The sequence below is a fragment of the Pseudorasbora parva genome, chromosome 9 (assembly GCF_024679245.1).
Source record: "Pseudorasbora parva isolate DD20220531a chromosome 9, ASM2467924v1, whole genome shotgun sequence".
Lineage (NCBI taxonomy): Eukaryota > Metazoa > Chordata > Actinopteri > Cypriniformes > Gobionidae > Pseudorasbora > Pseudorasbora parva.
Window position 1 is genome coordinate 31,936,748 of NC_090180.1, and position 18,437 is coordinate 31,955,184.

At 39.9% G+C, this 18,437-nt stretch overlaps 1 protein-coding gene across 1 annotated transcript; it reads left to right on the forward strand.

Moving 5' to 3' along the window:
- Window positions 1-4,748: 4,748 nt before the first annotated feature.
- Window positions 4,749-16,295, forward strand: LOC137088883 (alpha-2-macroglobulin-like protein 1). Its single transcript, XM_067452246.1, has 34 exons — window positions 4,749-4,922; window positions 7,497-7,677; window positions 7,743-7,899; window positions 7,971-8,023; window positions 8,142-8,162; window positions 8,255-8,420; window positions 8,497-8,581; window positions 8,656-8,767; window positions 8,841-8,961; window positions 9,039-9,148; window positions 9,218-9,388; window positions 9,465-9,689; window positions 9,767-9,979; window positions 10,063-10,212; window positions 10,624-10,770; window positions 10,851-10,926; window positions 11,140-11,299; window positions 11,404-11,629; window positions 12,667-12,790; window positions 12,857-12,978; window positions 13,055-13,106; window positions 13,200-13,283; window positions 13,372-13,548; window positions 13,656-13,731; window positions 13,824-13,980; window positions 14,511-14,585; window positions 14,655-14,823; window positions 14,896-15,080; window positions 15,153-15,374; window positions 15,442-15,563; window positions 15,679-15,760; window positions 15,849-15,932; window positions 16,011-16,116; window positions 16,198-16,295. The coding sequence occupies exons 1-34, from the start codon at window positions 4,840-4,842 to the stop codon at window positions 16,236-16,238; spliced, it is 4,335 nt and encodes a 1,444-aa protein (XP_067308347.1). The 5' UTR covers window positions 4,749-4,839; the 3' UTR covers window positions 16,239-16,295.
- The last annotated feature ends 2,142 nt before the right edge of the window (window positions 16,296-18,437 follow it).

Sequence of the window (18,437 nt, forward strand, 5' to 3'; positions counted from 1 at the left end):
TTTGCATGTCATTAGCATAGATCTTGGACAGTCTAACCTTACTGTAATAGGTTTAATTCAGTTCAAAGGTACTCCACAGACTAAGTGAGTACTGGTGGTTGTTCCATTCACTCTAGATATTGCATTATTCCAAGTCTGATATCCACTGCCAGATCCAGTCTGCATGGATTTTGTCTAGATTAGTACTTTCTATGGACATTCAAATAATATATACATTATAAATTACTCCCTTCATATGCAGTGGAACACTTGTGTTCAATCCTGTAATGGAGGGAAAGTGGGCAATGATTTTGGATTATATGACAAATTTGGAAAATATCTAAACGTTTGATCTTGGCAGTCTTTAAAACCAAAATATTGTCTGTACTGAAAACAAATCTTTAGGGTATTTGCTACAACTGGGCATTGAGTATACAAAGAAATACCAAGGGGCAATTTGGATAAAGATAAAGCAGGAAGAGATGATGAAGTACATCATTTTTCCTCTGAAATACACCAGACATTATTGGAGTTTTTAAGGCAATAAAGTACTTTTAAGTTGAGCACAGTAATACCATGGTCAGTAAACCATTTATCAGTGGTTTTGGCACTGTGAGCAGGTGCCAGGTTGTGCTGAAAAATGAAATCATCTCTATAAAGCTTTTCAGCAGATCTGAAAAGATCAAAGATCAGATCTCCAAAATCTCCTGATTGCTAGCTGCATTGATCCTGCCCTTGATAAAACACAGTGGACCAACACCAGCAGCTGACATGGCACCCCAGACCATCACTGACTGTGGGTACTTGACACTGGACTTCAGGCATTTTGGCATTTCCTTCTCCCCAGTCTTCCTCCAGACTCTGGCACCTTGATTTCCGAATGGCATGCAAAATTTGCTTTCATCCGAAAAAAGTACTTTGGACCACTGAGCAACTGTCCAGTGCTGCTTCTCTAGCCCAAAAGTGGCTTGACCTGGGGAATGCGGCACCTGTAGCCCATTTCCTGCACACGCCTGTGCACGGTGGCTCTGGATGTTTCTACTCCAGACTCGGTCCACTGCTTCCGCAGGTCCCCCAAGGTCTAGAATCGGTGCTTCTCCACAATCTTCCTCAGGGTCCGGTCACCCCTTCTCATTGTGCAGCGTTTTTTGCCACACTTTTTCCTTCCAGCAGACTTCGCACTGAGGTGCCTTGATACAGTCCTTTTGGGAACAGCCTATTCATTAAGAAATTTCTTTCTGTGTCTTACCCTCTCTCTTGATGGTACCCGGGCGTGGCAGGGGGGCTCGACAGCACCCCCTTAATTGGGGTCTGAAAACTTGGTCCATAGATCAAACACACTTGCACGTAGATGTATGAAACTCGGTACACATATAGTGCTCATCAGGCTGAACAACTTTCGTGCTCTAAGTTATGCATCAGCCCAACAGCTATTATGGGTTTTTCAGAAAACGCATGTTCTGGAATTTAACATACTTCTCCTAGATGATTCCTCCCATCAGCACCAAACTCAGTCAGCATGAAGTCAAGACACCGAGGATGCTAAATTGCGAGCAGATTTTTGATATCTCAAACGGCTTGGCCGTGGCGAGGAGACAAATTTATGGCGAGAAAAGGGAAACAGGAAGTCAAAGTTATAGTGCCACCAACTGGCAGCAGGAAGTGTGTCACTTTCAAAATGCTTTGAAATCACCATCTTATTGAGTTAATTAGCTGATTCAAGCGTGGCACTAGGTGTCTACAATATTTGGGATTTTCCTTAGTTGTTATTTATAATCATCAAAAATTAAAAGAAGAGTGATGAGCCACTTAAAACTATTAACTATTTTTTTTCAGCCACAATACAATATTTAGAGATGTACATAGATATCTAAACTGAACTAAAAACACTTTTCTTAAATTATATGGGGATTTAAAAAAAAATCTATCTTGAAGTCCTTACTAAACTGGACACTATTTTGATGGGTGTCAGGGGGCAAATGTAACAGTGTTACAATTGCTCCCAACTGTACCACCTCATGACAAGCTCTGCTACTCTGCTAGCTAGAAACAACAAAGCTTATGTTTGACAAACATATCAAATGTTAGACAACAGAATGATCATGAAAACAAGACGGATTTAAATATAGACATGCATTTTTATAATTTAAGGAAAATACTGTAGATTAAAAAAATACATTCACACCGCAAAAATGAGTCTTTGCAGAAAAACTTAACCAAGACAGTATCACTCAGCAGCTTGTCCTTTGGCAGGCAGAGAGGACTGACGATATTACAATCGCCCTCTGTTACAATTGCACAGAAATCGCACTGTATGCCAGAGTGTGTCAATTTGGCAACTACCTAAAGACTATGGAATGTCAAAGCTGCCAATATTAAAAATAAATAAATAAATAAATACATAAATAAATAAATGAATATACAAATAAATGTAAATAAGCAAAAATAGATAAATATATAAATAAATGTACATAGAAAAGCAACACAAATGAATAATTATTTATACATTTATTTTCATATTTATGTATGTATTTATTTATTTATTTCCATATTTATTTATTCTTTTATTTATTTATACATTTATTTATTTATATTTTTTATTTATTTCCACATGTATTCCTTTCTACATTTATTTATTTATGTTTTTATTTATTTATGCATTTATTTATTTATACATTTATTTATTTTTGCATTTATTTATTTTGAGCGTAGGGTACTGTGTGTGTCTGTGATACTGTGTGTGTGATGATACTGTCTGTGATGAAGGACTTGGATAGGTATATGGCCAAAATCTTATAAAGTCATCCCCCTTACAGTAGCCTACTGTGTTGTAAAATGTACTGGGCTAACAAACATGAACAGCACCTTCAAAAGATCTGATAACAGGGACTCTGAAATGGAAGTGCTTGATATTTTCTCACGGAACATGTCCATCCCTTTATGACCACCATGTACCCTTCCTCTGATGCTACTTCCAGCAGAATGATGCACCATGTCACAAAGCTTGAATCATTTCAAATTGGTTTCTTGAACACAACAATGAGTTCACTGTACTAAAACGGCCCCCACAGTCACCAGATCTCAACCCAATAGAGCATCTTTGGGATGTGGTGGAATGAGAGCTTCGTAGATTAATCTAGATTAAAATGGCTCATCTGAATTCTGCCAAAGGCATTCAGAATATGTGTGCTACCCAAATAATAGGTATATTTACATGAACTGTAATCAGTTTAAAAGTCCAATCCGAATGAAAGTGCCCAAACCGAATGAAATTGTAATTGGTTTTAGAGGGGTGGGATAAACCTTTTCATGAACCGATCAAAAGAAAAATTTCACCATGTCCTTAATTAGTATAATTACTTTTGAAACAAAAAAATAATAAACTTTGAATTTATCAACAATATTGTTGTTTCATTTAACATTCATTGTTAAACAACAATCATTGTTTAACATGTTCAGACTGAGCCAATAGACCATTTTTACAGGATAAATTAAACATAAACAAAAAAAGGACATTTTCTTAAAAACTATTAAAATGGATTTATAGCGTTTTGGAAAAGAGCTCCTCATATATGTACTAGTAAGCTACATAACTTTATTATTATTATTATCATTATTCTTATTATTCTTATTATTATTATTATTATTATTATTATTATTATTATTATTATTATTATTATTACTATTACTATTATTATTATTGCTATTATTATTATTTACAAATCGCATCCAGGCTTTATAGGGCACAGGTGTTATATTCCCTATACAGCATGAAGTTCATTTTTCAATACAACAGGTGAGAAAAACTCATGGCCCCCGAAAAATAGCCTATCATCAATTATGTTGTTCCCCCGAACATGACCCCTTCTCTGCCAACTTTTTGAACATTTGGTCATGTATTTATTTATTTATTTTTATTAGGCCTATTATATATATATATATATATATATATATATATATATATATATATATATATATATATATATATATATATATATATATATATATATATATTATTTTTTTTTTTTTAAAATAACGCATAAGCCTAAATAGAAATCATTAGAAAAAAATATACAGCTGAACCGCTTTAACACGTTTTGTTGTTTTTGATTTGTGTATTTTAAAGAATCAAACGAATGGATTAAACTCATTTATTAAGACAGTGACTTGCTGCCACCTGCTGTCTGTTTTAGTTTGATATTAAACATTTCACTTCATTGATTCCATCACGCCATATTTTTGGATTAACGTGACCTTCATACTTTTAATAAGGTTGCCTCTGGATATGAGTTTATGGAAGTAGGCTAAAGACTTGGAGCCATTGACTCCCATAGTAGGAAAAAAATACTATGGAAGTAAATGGCTCCAGTTATCTGATTGGTTACTGACATTCATCAAAATATCTTCCCTTGTGTTCAGCTGAAGAAAGAAATTCATACAGGTTTTAAACAACGTGGGGGTGAGTAAAGGACGACAGAATTTTCATTTTAAAGTGAACTAACCCTTTAAATCCCAACCTCAGCCCATTCAGAAGTAGGCCTACCGGTATTAGGTAAAAACATATACATGGAAGCCTGACAAAAATGCTTATTTTAAAGAAAAACATCAAATTAATTTAGAGGCTTTTGCATGAAGTCTTCATTTATTATGTATTTATTTATTTTTAATATTGGCAGCTTTGACATTCCATAAAAGACGTCCTGATTGCCTGAGTGGTAAATCAACCTGAACCCAATTATTAAGAGCGTTTTAATAACGCTGCATGCCATCGGTAGGACAGACGATTTAGATTTAAGCTGTAGAGCAGTGTACATGTGTGCTGCTCGATTTCTTTGTAGTCTTGTTGGATGATTGCTCTTCATGGCTGTGAGGGAGATTTGTGTTTGGAAAGGGCTCATTTTAGCCCTTTTCCTCTTTGCTGTTGATGGACAGACATCAGGACCGTAAGTAAGGACCGCAGTTCGAGCTTGCGGTTCAATATGCAGAATTAGTTTGGCCATATAGATCCCAAGCGCGACGTCTATAATAACATATGTCAATCTTGATTCGTGAATTTTAATGCAGTTCTCCGTTCAGAAATGTTTCCCTTTTTTAAGTGATGTTACTCAAATAGACTAGTCCGATTTGTGACCGATTTGGACAGTGCTGGTCCGTGAACCATTTGACTTGCCAACCCATTTCAAAGCGCAGTTTCGGGCAGTTAGCCCTTGCTGAAATCATATAGCCTACCTCACTATCGATTTGTGAAATTTTTCACACTGCAGTTTGGGTCAGTTAACCCTTCTGAGTCATTAAGTTAACTATTGTGTTAATGACCCTAGGAAGGGTTTGCTAACCCAAACTGAGCTCTGAAAGTCAGAAGAGTGAAATTCAGCACCCAGGAACTGTAGTTGTTAAAGTAAAGAGGCAAGAGCTCAACTAAAGCAAACACTGACGGTGACTTGAAACACAACTTTCCATAAAATCTGAACATTTAATTCTCAATAAGAGCTTTTGTAGATGTATGACAAAGTCAAACTGGTAACACTTTGAATAATGGTCCTATTAATAGATACCTATGCAATAAGTAGAACTACATTAACACTTCAGCTACTACTATTAACTAATATAGAAACAAGCTGAACTAATCCGCAAGTAATATTGAATTAAGGCCTAAGATAGGAAAGATGGGTAAAAAGGTAAAATTATAAATAATTCCTAATGAATTACTAATCACAACATTAACATGTCTGAGATGTGAGATTTTCTGTTTACTCTCAATGTGGTCAAAATGCATCACTAACAACTTTAATTAGTCATAATGCAGCAACTTCTATTGATCTGGACCATTATTTTAAAGTGGAAAACATTGTAGTTCTTAAATGTCTTTTGTTACTCTGAATAAAGTAATAAAATGCATCTCAAGTACTCAAGCAACCTTCAAGGACTACTGGTGATCTGGACCATTATTTTAAAGTGAGAACATATTTTCCATTTTAAAATAATGGTTTAGAAACTCTAGATCTAGATCACTAGTAGCGCCTGCATAATAGGTTACACTTAAAGCTGCTGTCTGTAACTTGTTGTTGTTGTTGTTTTTTTATGTGTTCAAGATTTACAAATATTATACAATGTACAACATGAATCCATTTTCTAAACCATGTTTTTGTCTTAACCTGAATCATTATGGTACACTTATAATAAGTGTTTATATTGGGACTATTTCAGGCCTGACTAGTAGGTACTGCTGCGGAGGACCACAGTCCCTACATGTGTGACTCGCCATAGACATGAACAGAGAGAAGTAGCTCTGGCTGCAATGTTCTTCCACAAGACGCGTGCAGTTCTGTTTATTAACTGCTAGAGTGCAAAAAGTTATGGATTGCAGCTTTAAATAATTAGTGATGCTCTTTATGACTTTATTCAGAGTAAAGAAAATAATTACATCTCAGAAACCCAATAATGTTGTGATAATTGGTTGGTTAGTTAACAGTAATTAATGAGGCTAATCTCAGTCAGTAACTATTGATTACTTAAGGCACTAGCTCCTAAATTTGATGTTACTTTCTGATTAGTTCAGTTTGTTTCTATATAAGTTAATAGTAGTAGTTGTGTGTTAATGTAGTGCTACTTATTAGTCCTGCATTACTTATTAGTTATGCAGTTGTATTGCAAAATTGCTTGAGGCTCCCCGCAGACATGTAGTTAACTGAACTGAGATCAATAACCCAAAAATAACAAACCTCACACCAGAATAAACCTTTCAACCAATCATTCACATTTTGAGTCGCAGCATGAGTTGGATTAATGTATCGTGACTGAGCTGACTGGCAAGATGACGGAAGATTTGGTTTCTAGGTGAAATGTAAAAGCACTATTTACACAAGTTTGTCACTGTACTGTTTTATTCTTTAAAAATAATAGGAGGATGAACCAGCCATTCAAGCAAAATGAATTCTAAACTAAAAAGTAAAGTTAATTCATATACTGCACTAGTGAGTTTTCAGTTAATTCTGGAAGCTCTGCTTCCATAGGAATTCATTGAAAGCACTCGCTTTGCTGTACAATGATATTAATGCCCAAGTGGCTGTGCACGTTTTACTTCCGTTTTAGAATTAGCTTTAAAAAAAAAAAAAAGCCCCGTCTGTGATTACTGGTATTACCGGTGTTGTCACACATCACCATAAATGGTGGGAATTTCCTTACTCGCATTTTTAAAAAGAGATGAATTTTAAGATTTCATGTTAAATATGTTTAAATGCACTGCTGCAATTAAGATTTTGTCAGAACCTCTAGTAAGTTGCATGTTCTCTGTTAAGAATCGTGATTTCTATCAAGAACCAATCGTTTCTGTTTATCCAGAATCGTGCAGCTCTAACTCCCGCCTGACCATGTAAACTCACCCCCAACAGTGTCACTTTGGGCTATTTTTAATTGTCCATTATGAACAGACCTGTCAACCCTGTGGCAGCCACTTTATGTGAATGTTCTGACCTGATTCCCTTTGGTCACTAAATCTAAATTTCATGTGTCCACAGGTTATTCATGGTGACGGTCCCTGCAGTGATTGAGTCTGGATCTGAGGCCAAATTATGCATAACCCTTCTGAAACCCCAAGAGAGTCTCACAATGACAGTTTCTCTGCTTGATGTCAACAGGACTATTCAACTTGTGCAGACAGTTTCTTCTAAGCCGTTTCACAACTGCTTCAGTTTCCAGGTCTGTTTTCATGAGACATGTGGCTTTTTCTTTTCTGGTTTGTTGTTAACTGGGTTTCTCTATAGGCTCCTCGAGTAGATGGAGAATCTGTGCAGAAGCTGAAGGTGGAAGTTCAAGGGAGGATCTTCAGAGCAACCGAAGAGAGGAAAGTCATGTTCAGACGTTACCTGCCTTTGACCTTCATCCAAACAGACAAACCCATCTACAATCCAGGGCAAACAGGTGAGCAGTCATGACCCTTGATTGAATATTAGTTTTGATCATCAATTGCATGATGCCGCTGTCTTTTGCAGTGAATTTCAGAGTTGTCACCATGGATCCCAGATTTTTGCCTTTTGATCAGATGGTAAGACCTGAACAGACCTGAAAAAAATAGCATGCAATAAATTGGCAGTTTTGCACTCTTCAATGGCCGGTGTACCAATGTTTGTGTTTTAAATGCCTATGTCTTTGTGTCCTTGCAGTACAATCTGGTGGTGCTAGAGGTAAGAATTTGTTCCAGTGCAAGTATTTGAATGGTGCCAATTAAGCTTTTTGCATGTCTGCTGTTTTTCTGAGCTGTTAATTGTCTTAATAGGACAATAATAATAACCGGATTGGTCAGTGGACAAACGTTTCCTCACCGCAGTGGATCTTGCAGCTTTCTCACGAGTTAAACCCAGAGGCTCAGCTAGGGATGTACACACTAAAGGCTTTTATTGGTGACCGGATGATCTCCCAAGTTTTTGAGGTGAAAAAATACGGTAAGTGGTGCATGTACAATGTGCAGCAGTTCAATGAAAGAGCTAAGGTCTTAGAAGAGTCTTGTTTCTTGTTTAGTTTTGCCCAAGTTTGATGTGACCGTAAATACACCACAGATGTTCAGTGTTGGAGATTTGGGGCTAAAGGTTGAGGCCTGTGCCAAGTGAGTGAGGCTTCCATTCTCTTGTCTTGTGGTTGGTCAGTTTTTGATCTTGTTCCCTGTGACTCATTTCCCAGATACACGTATGGCCAGCCTGTACCTGGCCAAGCGTTGATGGAAGTGTGCCGTAATCCATTTCCATATGTTGTTCCTAATGTGAGCCGTCGGTGTCTGAATAAAACCACAAAGGTGTGACTCCTGCGTTACAGTGGATGGTGTCTCCTGCTTGTTCTTGCATTAAATGTGCCTTTTCTTCTACCAGATGAATGCCACGGGCTGTGCCTCCCTTACTGTTAATGCGTCAGAATTTTTCAACACTGAATTTGAATATGATATGCAAGACACATTTCTTGTAAATGTGAATGTCACTGAGGAGGGAACAGGTGAGCTATTGGCTGATCTGAACCAATGGTACATGTATGAAGTTGACGTGTTTATCCGGTGTTTCTTTTTTCTGTAGATGTAGTGATGTCAAAATCTGCAACTGTGTCCATTACATTTGAAGTTGGCAAGGTCACGTTTGTGGACCTCCCAGATTATTTTGAACCTGGATTAACAATTAATGGAAAGGTAAATTTATCCCTGGTTTCAGAAGCCTTCACATTGGGTCCCTTGTCTAACCTTGATCATTCCTAACAGATATCAGTGTCTCGTTTTGATGGTACTCCCATCGTGAACAAAGCGGTGTATCTCCTGGACGGTAACAGCTGGCCCAACAAACTGTGGCTGAATCTGACCACAAATCAGAATGGCCTGGCCACGTTCTCCCTCAACACTGCTGATCTTACTAAAGCTGATCTCAGTCTGGTGGTACGATTTGCTCTCTATCTTGTGACATGAAGATTTTTCTCTTGCAAGAAACTGATTCTGTTCCATTGTTCCCCAGGCAAGTGTGACTCCAGCGGTTGTTTATAGTTACAGATCACCATACTTCACTACAGATAGGAGGGTTGTTCAGCTTCTCCGACCCACTTCTGACAACCCATCATCTAGTGAACTGACTATAGTGAAGCTCGAGCAGCCGCTTAAATGTGGTGCTGTGTTTCCAGTAACTGTGACGTATTCCTTTGTTGGAGAGACTGGTGACTACAATGCTGACATCATCTATATGGTGAATGGACATCAGATTTATTTATTAACTGCTTTTGTCTGTCCAGTGCATCTTATGCACCGTTTGTCTTCTGTCAGGTCTTGTCCAGAGGAGTGATCGTCCTCCATGGATTTCAGAGAGTAAGCGTGAGGGCTTCTAATACAGTCAGAAGTGGCTCTGTGTCTTTCCAACTGTTTGTCACTGCTGCTATGGCTCCAGCAGTGCAGATTCTGGCCTACTGTATTCTGCCCAGTGAGAAAGTAGTTGCTGCTAGTGTGTCTTTTGAGACAGAAATGTGTTTCCAAAACCAGGTATGTGCACTGGCATCTTTTGGCTAATGGGGGTTCACAGGGGAATGGTGACGTGCCCTACAGCTTGGTGGTCCTTGTTTCAGGTGTCTCTGCAGTTCTCTCCTGATACAGCCGTTCCTGCTGAGAGAAATGTTCTGACTGTCTCTGCTCAAGCAGGATCTCTGTGTGGCATCAGTGCTGTTGATCAGAGTGTCCGGATCATGGAGCCAGGAAGACGTCTGAGTGCTAAAATGGTATCCATGTACAGCTGATTTGATTTGTGTTGGTATTGATTGAAATGTAAGTTTCTTTAGAATTTGAGTAATGCTGATGGCTCAGTTTGACAAGCCTATCCTTTTTTGTGACTGATTGGATTATAGCAGTTTTTTTTAGTCTGCATCTCTAACAGAGGCCAGCTAGTAGCTCCTGTGCAAGTAAACCTCACTCCTATGATCTCAAGAGACTCTAGAGATTGTAGCCTTTAGCCTCCGTGTTAGTGTCTGACTCATGCTGGACCGGAGTTTGAGTCCTGCTTGGGGTGGGCTGTTCAAGCAGGAGGGGTTGCACGTCTAACGCATAACATAATAAATACTTTAACTTGCCAAACAATGCATTAGTTACATTTTCCAGAAACGAGTGACTTAAACACCTTTCTTTGTCCCCAGGTGTTTGACTTGCTCCCAGTGCAATCGCTATCAGGTTATCCAGATAGCATTGCGGATGAACCAGAGTGTTTTGGTATTCTATCCCGTTGGTCTATTTATATACCTCACGACACTGTTTCTACAAATGAAGCTTACACAACCTTCAAGGTACAAAACAACTCGACCATTTAGTCACTGAATAATGCAGCATTGACTTTAAATCTGTTTCTCACTTGTTAATCTGACAGAACCTGGGAATGAAGGTCGCAACAAATCTTGCTGTACGAGCCCCTCCGTGCAAGCTGTATCCCAGCTTCCCTGAAAGTAGGTCTATGCAGACAGGCTATTTCCAAAAGTTCACTCTGCATGATGTGGTGAACTGGCCTTGACAAAAAAGGGAGGTTATTCACTTGTTTTTGTTTTTGTTTTTATTTTATTAATGCCATGAGGGTGTTTATGAACCACTTGAACGATCATGTTCGTTCTGCAGACATTGACAGTTCAGAGTAAATCAGTATAAAATCGCTTCTCTTTCAGTGGAGATTTTCCGTGGTCCTAATGGAGAAATGGCTGATACTTTAGTACTAGCAACAGCGAGAACACTTCCTCTTTTGGAGGAGCCATCACTTCCTGCTTCTAAAGTGACCATCAGGACTTACTTTCCAGAAACCTGGCTCTGGCAGCTTGCTCAAGTGGGGTTGGTAGAGCATCTTGTGCTTAATCCTTCTAAAGCTACTCATCCTTTTTTTTTTTTTTTTTTTAAATACTTCCCTCTTATTTCTTTTTTCTGCTGTCCTTCAGAGCCACTGGATCCACAAAAGTTCCCCTCATGGTTCCAGACACCATCACCACATGGGAGACAGAGGCATTCTGCCTGTCATCCAAAGGTTTTGGTCTGGCACCTCCTGCTCAGCTGACAGTCTTCCAGCCCTTCTTCCTGGAGCTCTCCCTGCCATACTCCATCATCCGTGGGGAGTCTTTTGATCTGAAGGCCACAGTCTTCAGCTATCTGACCAAATGCATAATGGTCTGTCATGTTTTTTTTGTGTATAATATGCAAAATGTCAGGCCAAACTCAGTCCTTTAGGGCCACTGTCCTGCAGAGTTTAGCTTTAACTTGCCTCAATACACCTTCCTTGAAGACCTTCATTTAGCTGGTTCAGGTGTTTAATTGGTGCTGGAGCCAAACCTTGCAGAATGGTGGCCCTCCAGGTGCAGGGTTGGACACCCCTGATGTAAGAGAAACGGGTCAATTTTATCTCAAAGGGAATTACTTTTAGAGCATTTTGAAAGGGTCAGTGCTGCAACTCTGCAGACATTAATATCCAACCAGTAGTGAAAACACCAGTTAATTAAGGCAACATAAACTAAAGTGTTAAGCGTATAAAACAAGAACACTACTTTTAAATGCAAACAAGACTTTTTTTTCTCTTTTTTTTAAATTATTTTTAAAAAATAAATAAATATCGATGATGGGAGCAATCACACTTGCAGGTTAGACATGACCTGGATGAACCATCAATCAGTACTTTAACCCTCCCATGGTTTCTTAGATGAGGTTATTCCACTCTTCAATCAATGCATCAGTTAAGTTAGAATCTGGAAGTATTACTTAGTGTTTGTAATTTGTGAATTCTTTGAATAGGGTTTCTTTTCTTGTGTCTGGGGGCCTGACTTCTGAGGTGGCTTTCGCGCCTCACCATAAATTTAAAATTGTGGTGTCAACTTCCCACTCAGAGTACAGAGAAGCATTTAGACATGCTTGAATAAGAATGCTACATCTTAGATTTCAATCAAGCAGTCTTCTGAATTATGATTGCATGCAATGAAAGTGTGCCTTGCTTGGTAACAGTCATCCATTTGATAGTTACTTGGTCTCGGATCATAAATTGAGTGGGCTCCGTTAAGACTATTAATTTGGGTCTGGAGTGAGTTTGTGTGGAATTATTTAAATCACATGGAAGGTTAATTTGTGTTGGCTTTGCCCCCAAATCCTACAAATAGATCTGTATAGGGAAGGTCATGTGTCTTTGTTCCATGTGCTGGGTGTTTTTTTTTTGGCAGGTTAAAGTGACTCCAGCTTTGTCCTCGAACTACACTCTTAAACCATATGCTGATCCATATTCGTCTTGTCTTTGTGCCAATGGGAGAAAGACCTTCAAATGGGTTCTCTCAGCTTCTGTTCTCGGTCAGTTTTGGACTGTCTTTCTAAATTTGAAGTGTATGTGGTGTTGCTCATTTATGTCACCCACAGGAGCTATCAATGTGACTGTCAATGCTTCAGCTGAGCCATCCCGGACTCGATGTGGCACTGAAGCCGTGACTGTGCCGACGAGAGGGCGCATTGACGTTGTCACTCGAAGTCTACTTGTCCTGGTAAGTGTTAAACTTCTTCTGGGGTTTGCTCATGGGGCTCATTCCGGTTTAACGATGTGGTTTATTGCTTTAATAGCCTGAAGGAGTTGAAAGAACAAACACCCAGAGTTGGTTGCTGTGTCCAAAGGGTTTGTTTGCACTCAGTGATTCCCAAACATTCTCCCTGTACAGCCAAACATTAGCTTAGTGCTCAATGCTAATCCTTTCTCTTTGGTCTACAGGAAACGTTCTCTCTGAAGATGTGACTCTGACATTTCCAACAAATGTGGTTCAGGGATCTGCCAGATGCTCCGTTTCAGTCCTTGGTAAAGCATTTCATTGAGTAGAAACTGGCAGGGGATGTTTGGAAAAATAACTGTTTCTGATGTGGGCTTTATGCTTATCCTCTTGTAGGGGATATAATGGGTCGTGCACTGAAGAATCTAGATGGGTTGCTACAGATGCCATATGGCTGTGGAGAACAGAATATGATTGTTCTTGCTCCCAATATTTACATCCTGCTGTACCTGAAGGTCACGGGGCAACTCACTGCAGCCATTAGAGAGACTGCCACAGGCTACCTTCAGAGTGGTATGGATGACCAAACCTACTTTAAATAGTCCTGCTCTTCTCATTGGAGAATCAGACTGTCTAACTCCTGTCCTGATCCATTTACATGTGGCTTTTAACCTAATCAGGATACCAACGACAACTGAACTACAGGCACAATGATGGTTCATTCAGCACCTTTGGTAATGATGAATCCAATACGTGGTGAGTTTCATGCTGTTCTACTGCTGTGTATAATCTGTCACCAGCGGTTTGTAAATTCAGTTTGTGATACCACATGTGATCTACATGGCCAGGTTGACCGCCTTTGTCCTGAGGTCTTTTGGACTAGCGAGGGAATTCGTCTTCATAGATCCGAATGTCCTGCAGAGTGCAAAGGACTGGTTGATCAGCACGCAGGGTTCAGACGGCTGTTTTGTGCAGCAGGGAACTTTGCACCACAATGAAATGAAGGTACACTACATGTTTCTTAATGTGCTCCATCTAGAGCTGCACAATTAATCTTTAAGATATTGCAATCTCTATTCAAACACCCAGATGACTTTATTTTTAAATGACAACGATCCCGCTGTCTATAATGGCCATTTCACGTCATAAGTGTGAGCTTGAGCGCATATTTTTTTGCAGCCCATGTTAATGAATGATAGTTTGGCTGTCATGCTCCTAATGTGAACACTCATTCATTGTGAAGGGCAGCAAAAAAGGCTGCTCACACCCTGTCACTTGTGATGTGAAACAGAGGACTTTAGGGACTTTAAAGTACGATCATCACATCTGTGTTCTTGCTGATGCTGATCCAAAGAGCAGCTGCCATGTAAATGTATAGAGAAAAAGCCTTGGTCTTTTCAACCACACAATTTATTGGCCTTGTGTACTGGCATAAACTGAGAATAACGATTTTCCTACGATTCTGAATTGTGCAGCTCTAACCAATGGACTTGGTGTGAGACCATTCTAAATCAATTTTGCTGGTGTGTTTTTAGGGTGGAGTTGGTGATGGTGTGACCATGACTGCCTACATTGTTGCATCGCTGCTTGAGCTAGGCGTCCCTGTCACAGTAAAAACATCCCCAGTAGCAAATTACCTTCCTTTTCTGGCTTTTGTCTGATATCTGGTTCGCTTTCAGGATCCTGTCCTTGCCAACGCTCTGTCCTGCTTGAGGCCTGTTGTTGGGAGCCTGGGAAACGCTTACGCCACGGCTCTACTGGCCTACGCCTTCAGTCTGGCTGGGGCTGGAGAGACCACCACTCGATCACAGCTTTTAACTGCCTTGAACAACCGTGCCATTTCTGAAGGTGAAATTGACCTTCAGCTTGTTTGAGCTGTTGTGTTTGTCATTGACTTTCTCCCCTCCTTCTCTTCCTAAGGCACTAAACTCCATTGGTCTCAGACAACATCTGGTGATACTCTGGCAGTGGAGATCAGTGCTTATGTGCTGCTAGCGGTTCTCACTGAACGTCCTCTTACGACAGCTACTCTGGGCTATGCTAACCGCATTGTCAACTGGCTGGTGACTCAGCAGAATCCTTATGGAGGCTTCTCCTCCACCCAGGTGCCGCTGACTACCAAATGTGATCAAAAACATTTCAGTGGAATTTATTTTTAATCTGGTGCTTGTTTTCAGGACACAGTGGTGGCTCTTCATGCCTTGTCTGTGTACGCTGCTCAAGTCTTCAGTTTAGATGGCTCCAGCACTGTTACCGTAAAGTCATCAGTAGTAGGAGGAGACTCTTATAGCTTCACTGTGAATCGGGACAACAGGCTGCTGTATCAGGAGAAGCTGCTGAAGAATGTTCCTGGCAAATATAGTGTTAAAGCATCAGGATCCACTTGTGTGTCTGTGCAGGTCTGTATTTTAAGCCTTTACACTTTCTAGTTCACATCAAAATCTTAGTGCTTTACTTGTACTATAGGTTGCATGTTTCTACAACATCCCAACACCAATTAAAGATACCAAAACACTGAGTGTCGACGCGACAGTGACTGGAGACTGCCAACTGCTTGGGGCCAATCTCATGTTGAACTTCACAGTGAAGTAAGAACACCTTTGACTTTGTCCTGAAGCCAGCTCTTGTTTGTTCCTCTTACAAAAGGAAGCTGTGTTCTTAATCTTGTTGACTAAACCTCTTTATTTCCCACGTCACACTCAGATACAACGGTGTAAAAGCAAGCACTAACATGGTTATCGTGGACATTAAGCTCCTGTCAGGCTTCACAGCAGATACGTCACCGGTTTGTGTGTTTAAGGTTTTAGTTCCAAGATGCTTGGAGTGCCTTTAGATGTAATGGTGTCTGTAAATAATGATCTCTTTCCTCTCAGCTTGGTTCTCCACCCCAATCGTTTGCCCCGCTGGTAGAACGAGTTGATGCTGATGATGATCATGTCCTAGTCTATCTGAAAGAGGTGAGACTGTATACATTGGGTACAGTCACTAGCTGTCATCTTGTGTTTGTGCTGCTGTTTATAGTTTCGATCTCACAGGTTCCCAAAGGAGTCCCCATGATTTACACTCTTCAGCTGAAACGGGTCCTTCCAGTGACTAATCTTAAACCAGCGGTCATCAATGTTTATGACTACTATCAGACGAGTATGCTTTCATCCCTAATCATGCTTTGCTCTGACTGAATTCACTGATCATGATCCAGCTCATTTGATGTTCCTCTTTCAGGTGACTCGTTTGAGACGACCTACACATCTCCCTGTCCATAGTTTGATTCAGTAGTGGCTGCAAGAAACATGACCTGAATAAAAATGCTTTTACAATCAGTCCTTTTTCTGTTTTATTTGTCTTATGTCTGAAGAGAGAAGGAATTGCAAAGTATATTACAAACATGGAGAGACTTGACAAGGTTGTTAGCCCATTGTGTCTGACTTATTTCTTCAAATGTGTACAAGTGTTAATCGTCTAGTTTGGGGGGAGGTTTGCACCCTTTTTTAAAATGTGATCATTGGAGTCCATACAGAGTAGAAATGTTCGCTGAATTCTCTAAGAGAATGGATTAATAAAATAGTTGTAAGGACTGCATTAAATAACTAGGCCAGAGTGAAACTAAGGGTGGGTTCTTTGATTTCCAATCTTTTCTTTTTTTGGTCATGACCACACCTTGTTCAGATACTCCAAAAACAACCATTTCAAAGCTAGGTCTGACTATCCTTACTATATGCCTCAGAAAATTTTAAATGTAGCTCTTGTCCCTTTTAGTCAAGCAGTCTAGAGCAAGCCTAGAACGAATGAGCCAAGTCTGCTTTATCAGAACAATGTTTGCATGTCATTAGCATAGATCTTGGACAGTCTAACCTTACTGTAATAGGTTTAATTCAGTTCAAAGGTACTCCACAGACTAAGTGAGTACTGGTGGTTGTTCCATTCACTCTAGATATTGCATTATTCCAAGTCTGATATCCACTGCCAGATCCAGTCTGCATGGATTTTGTCTAGATTAGTACTTTCTATGGACATTCAAATAATATACATTATAAATTACTCCCTTCATATGCAGTGGAACACTTGTGTTCAATCCTGTAATGGAGGGAAAGTGGGCAATGATTTTGGATTATATGACAAATTTGGAAAATATCTAAACGTTTGATCTTGGCAGTCTTTAAAACCAAAATATTGTCTGTACTGAAACCAAATCTTTAGGGTATTTGGTACAACTGGGCATTGAGTATACAAAGAAATACCAAGGGGCAATTTAGATAAAGATAAAGCAGGAAGAGATGATGAAGTACATCATTTTTCCTCTGAAATACACCAGACATTATTGGAGTTTTTAAGGCAACAAAGTACTTTTAAGTTGAGCACAGTAATCCCATGGTCAGTAAACCATTTATCAGTGGTTTTGGCACTGTGAGCAGGTGCCAGGTTGTGCTGAAAAATGAAATCATCTCTATAAAGCTTTTCAGCAGATCTGAAAAGATCAAAGATCAGATCTCCAAAATCTCCTGATTGCTAGCTGCATTGATCCTGCCCTTGATAAAACACAGTGGACCAACACCAGCAGCTGACATGGCACCCCAGACCATCACTGACTGTGGGTACTTGACACTGGACTTCAGGCATTTTGGCATTTCCTTCTCCCCAGTCTTCCTCCAGACTCTGGCACCTTGATTTCCGAATGACATGCAAAATTTGCTTTCATCCGAAAAAAGTACTTTGGACCACTGAGCAACAGTCCAGTGCTTCTTCTCTGTAGCCCAAAAGTGGCTTGACCTGGGGAATGCAGCACCTGTAGCCCATTTCCTGCACACGCCTGTGCACGGTGGCTCTGGATGTTTCTACTCCAGACTCAGTCCACTGCTTCCGCAGGTCCCCCAAGGTCTGGAATCGGTCCTTCTCCACAATCTTCCTCAGGGTCCGGTCACCCCTTCTCATTGTGCAGCGTTTTTTGCCACACTTTTTCCTTCCCACAGACTTCGCACTGAGGTGCCTTGATACAGTCCTCTGGGAACAGCCTATTCATTCAGAAATTTCTTTCTGTGTCTTACCCTCTCTCTTGATGGTACCCGGGCGTGGCAGGGGGGCTCGACAGCGCCCCCTTAATTGGGGTCTGAAAACTTGGTCCATAGATCAAAAACACTTGCACGTAGATGTATGAAACTCGGTACACATATAGTGCTCATCAGGCTGAACAACTTTCGTGCTCTAAGTTATGCATCAGCCCAACAGGAAGCGAGCTATTATGGGTTGTTCAGAAAACGCATGCTCTGGAATTTAACATACTCCTACTAGATGATTCATCCCATCAGCACCAAACTCAGTCAGCATGAAGTCAAGACACCGAGGATGCTAAATTGCGAGCAGATTTTTGATATCTCAAACGGCTTGGCCGTGGCGAGGAGACAAATTTATGGCGAGAAAAGGGAAACAGGAAGTGTGTTATAAATTCTGTATACATTGACTGATCT

Coding starts and splice junctions, on each gene's coding strand:
- LOC137088883 (XM_067452246.1), top strand. CDS start 4,840: ATGGCTGTGAGGGAGATTTGTGTTTGGAAAGGGCTCATTTTAGCCCTT. Junction 10,771..10,850: donor AAGCTTACACAACCTTCAAG/GTACAAAACAAC, acceptor TTAATCTGACAG/AACCTGGGAATGAAGGTCGC. Junction 15,933..16,010: donor TCCTAGTCTATCTGAAAGAG/GTGAGACTGTAT, acceptor TCGATCTCACAG/GTTCCCAAAGGAGTCCCCAT.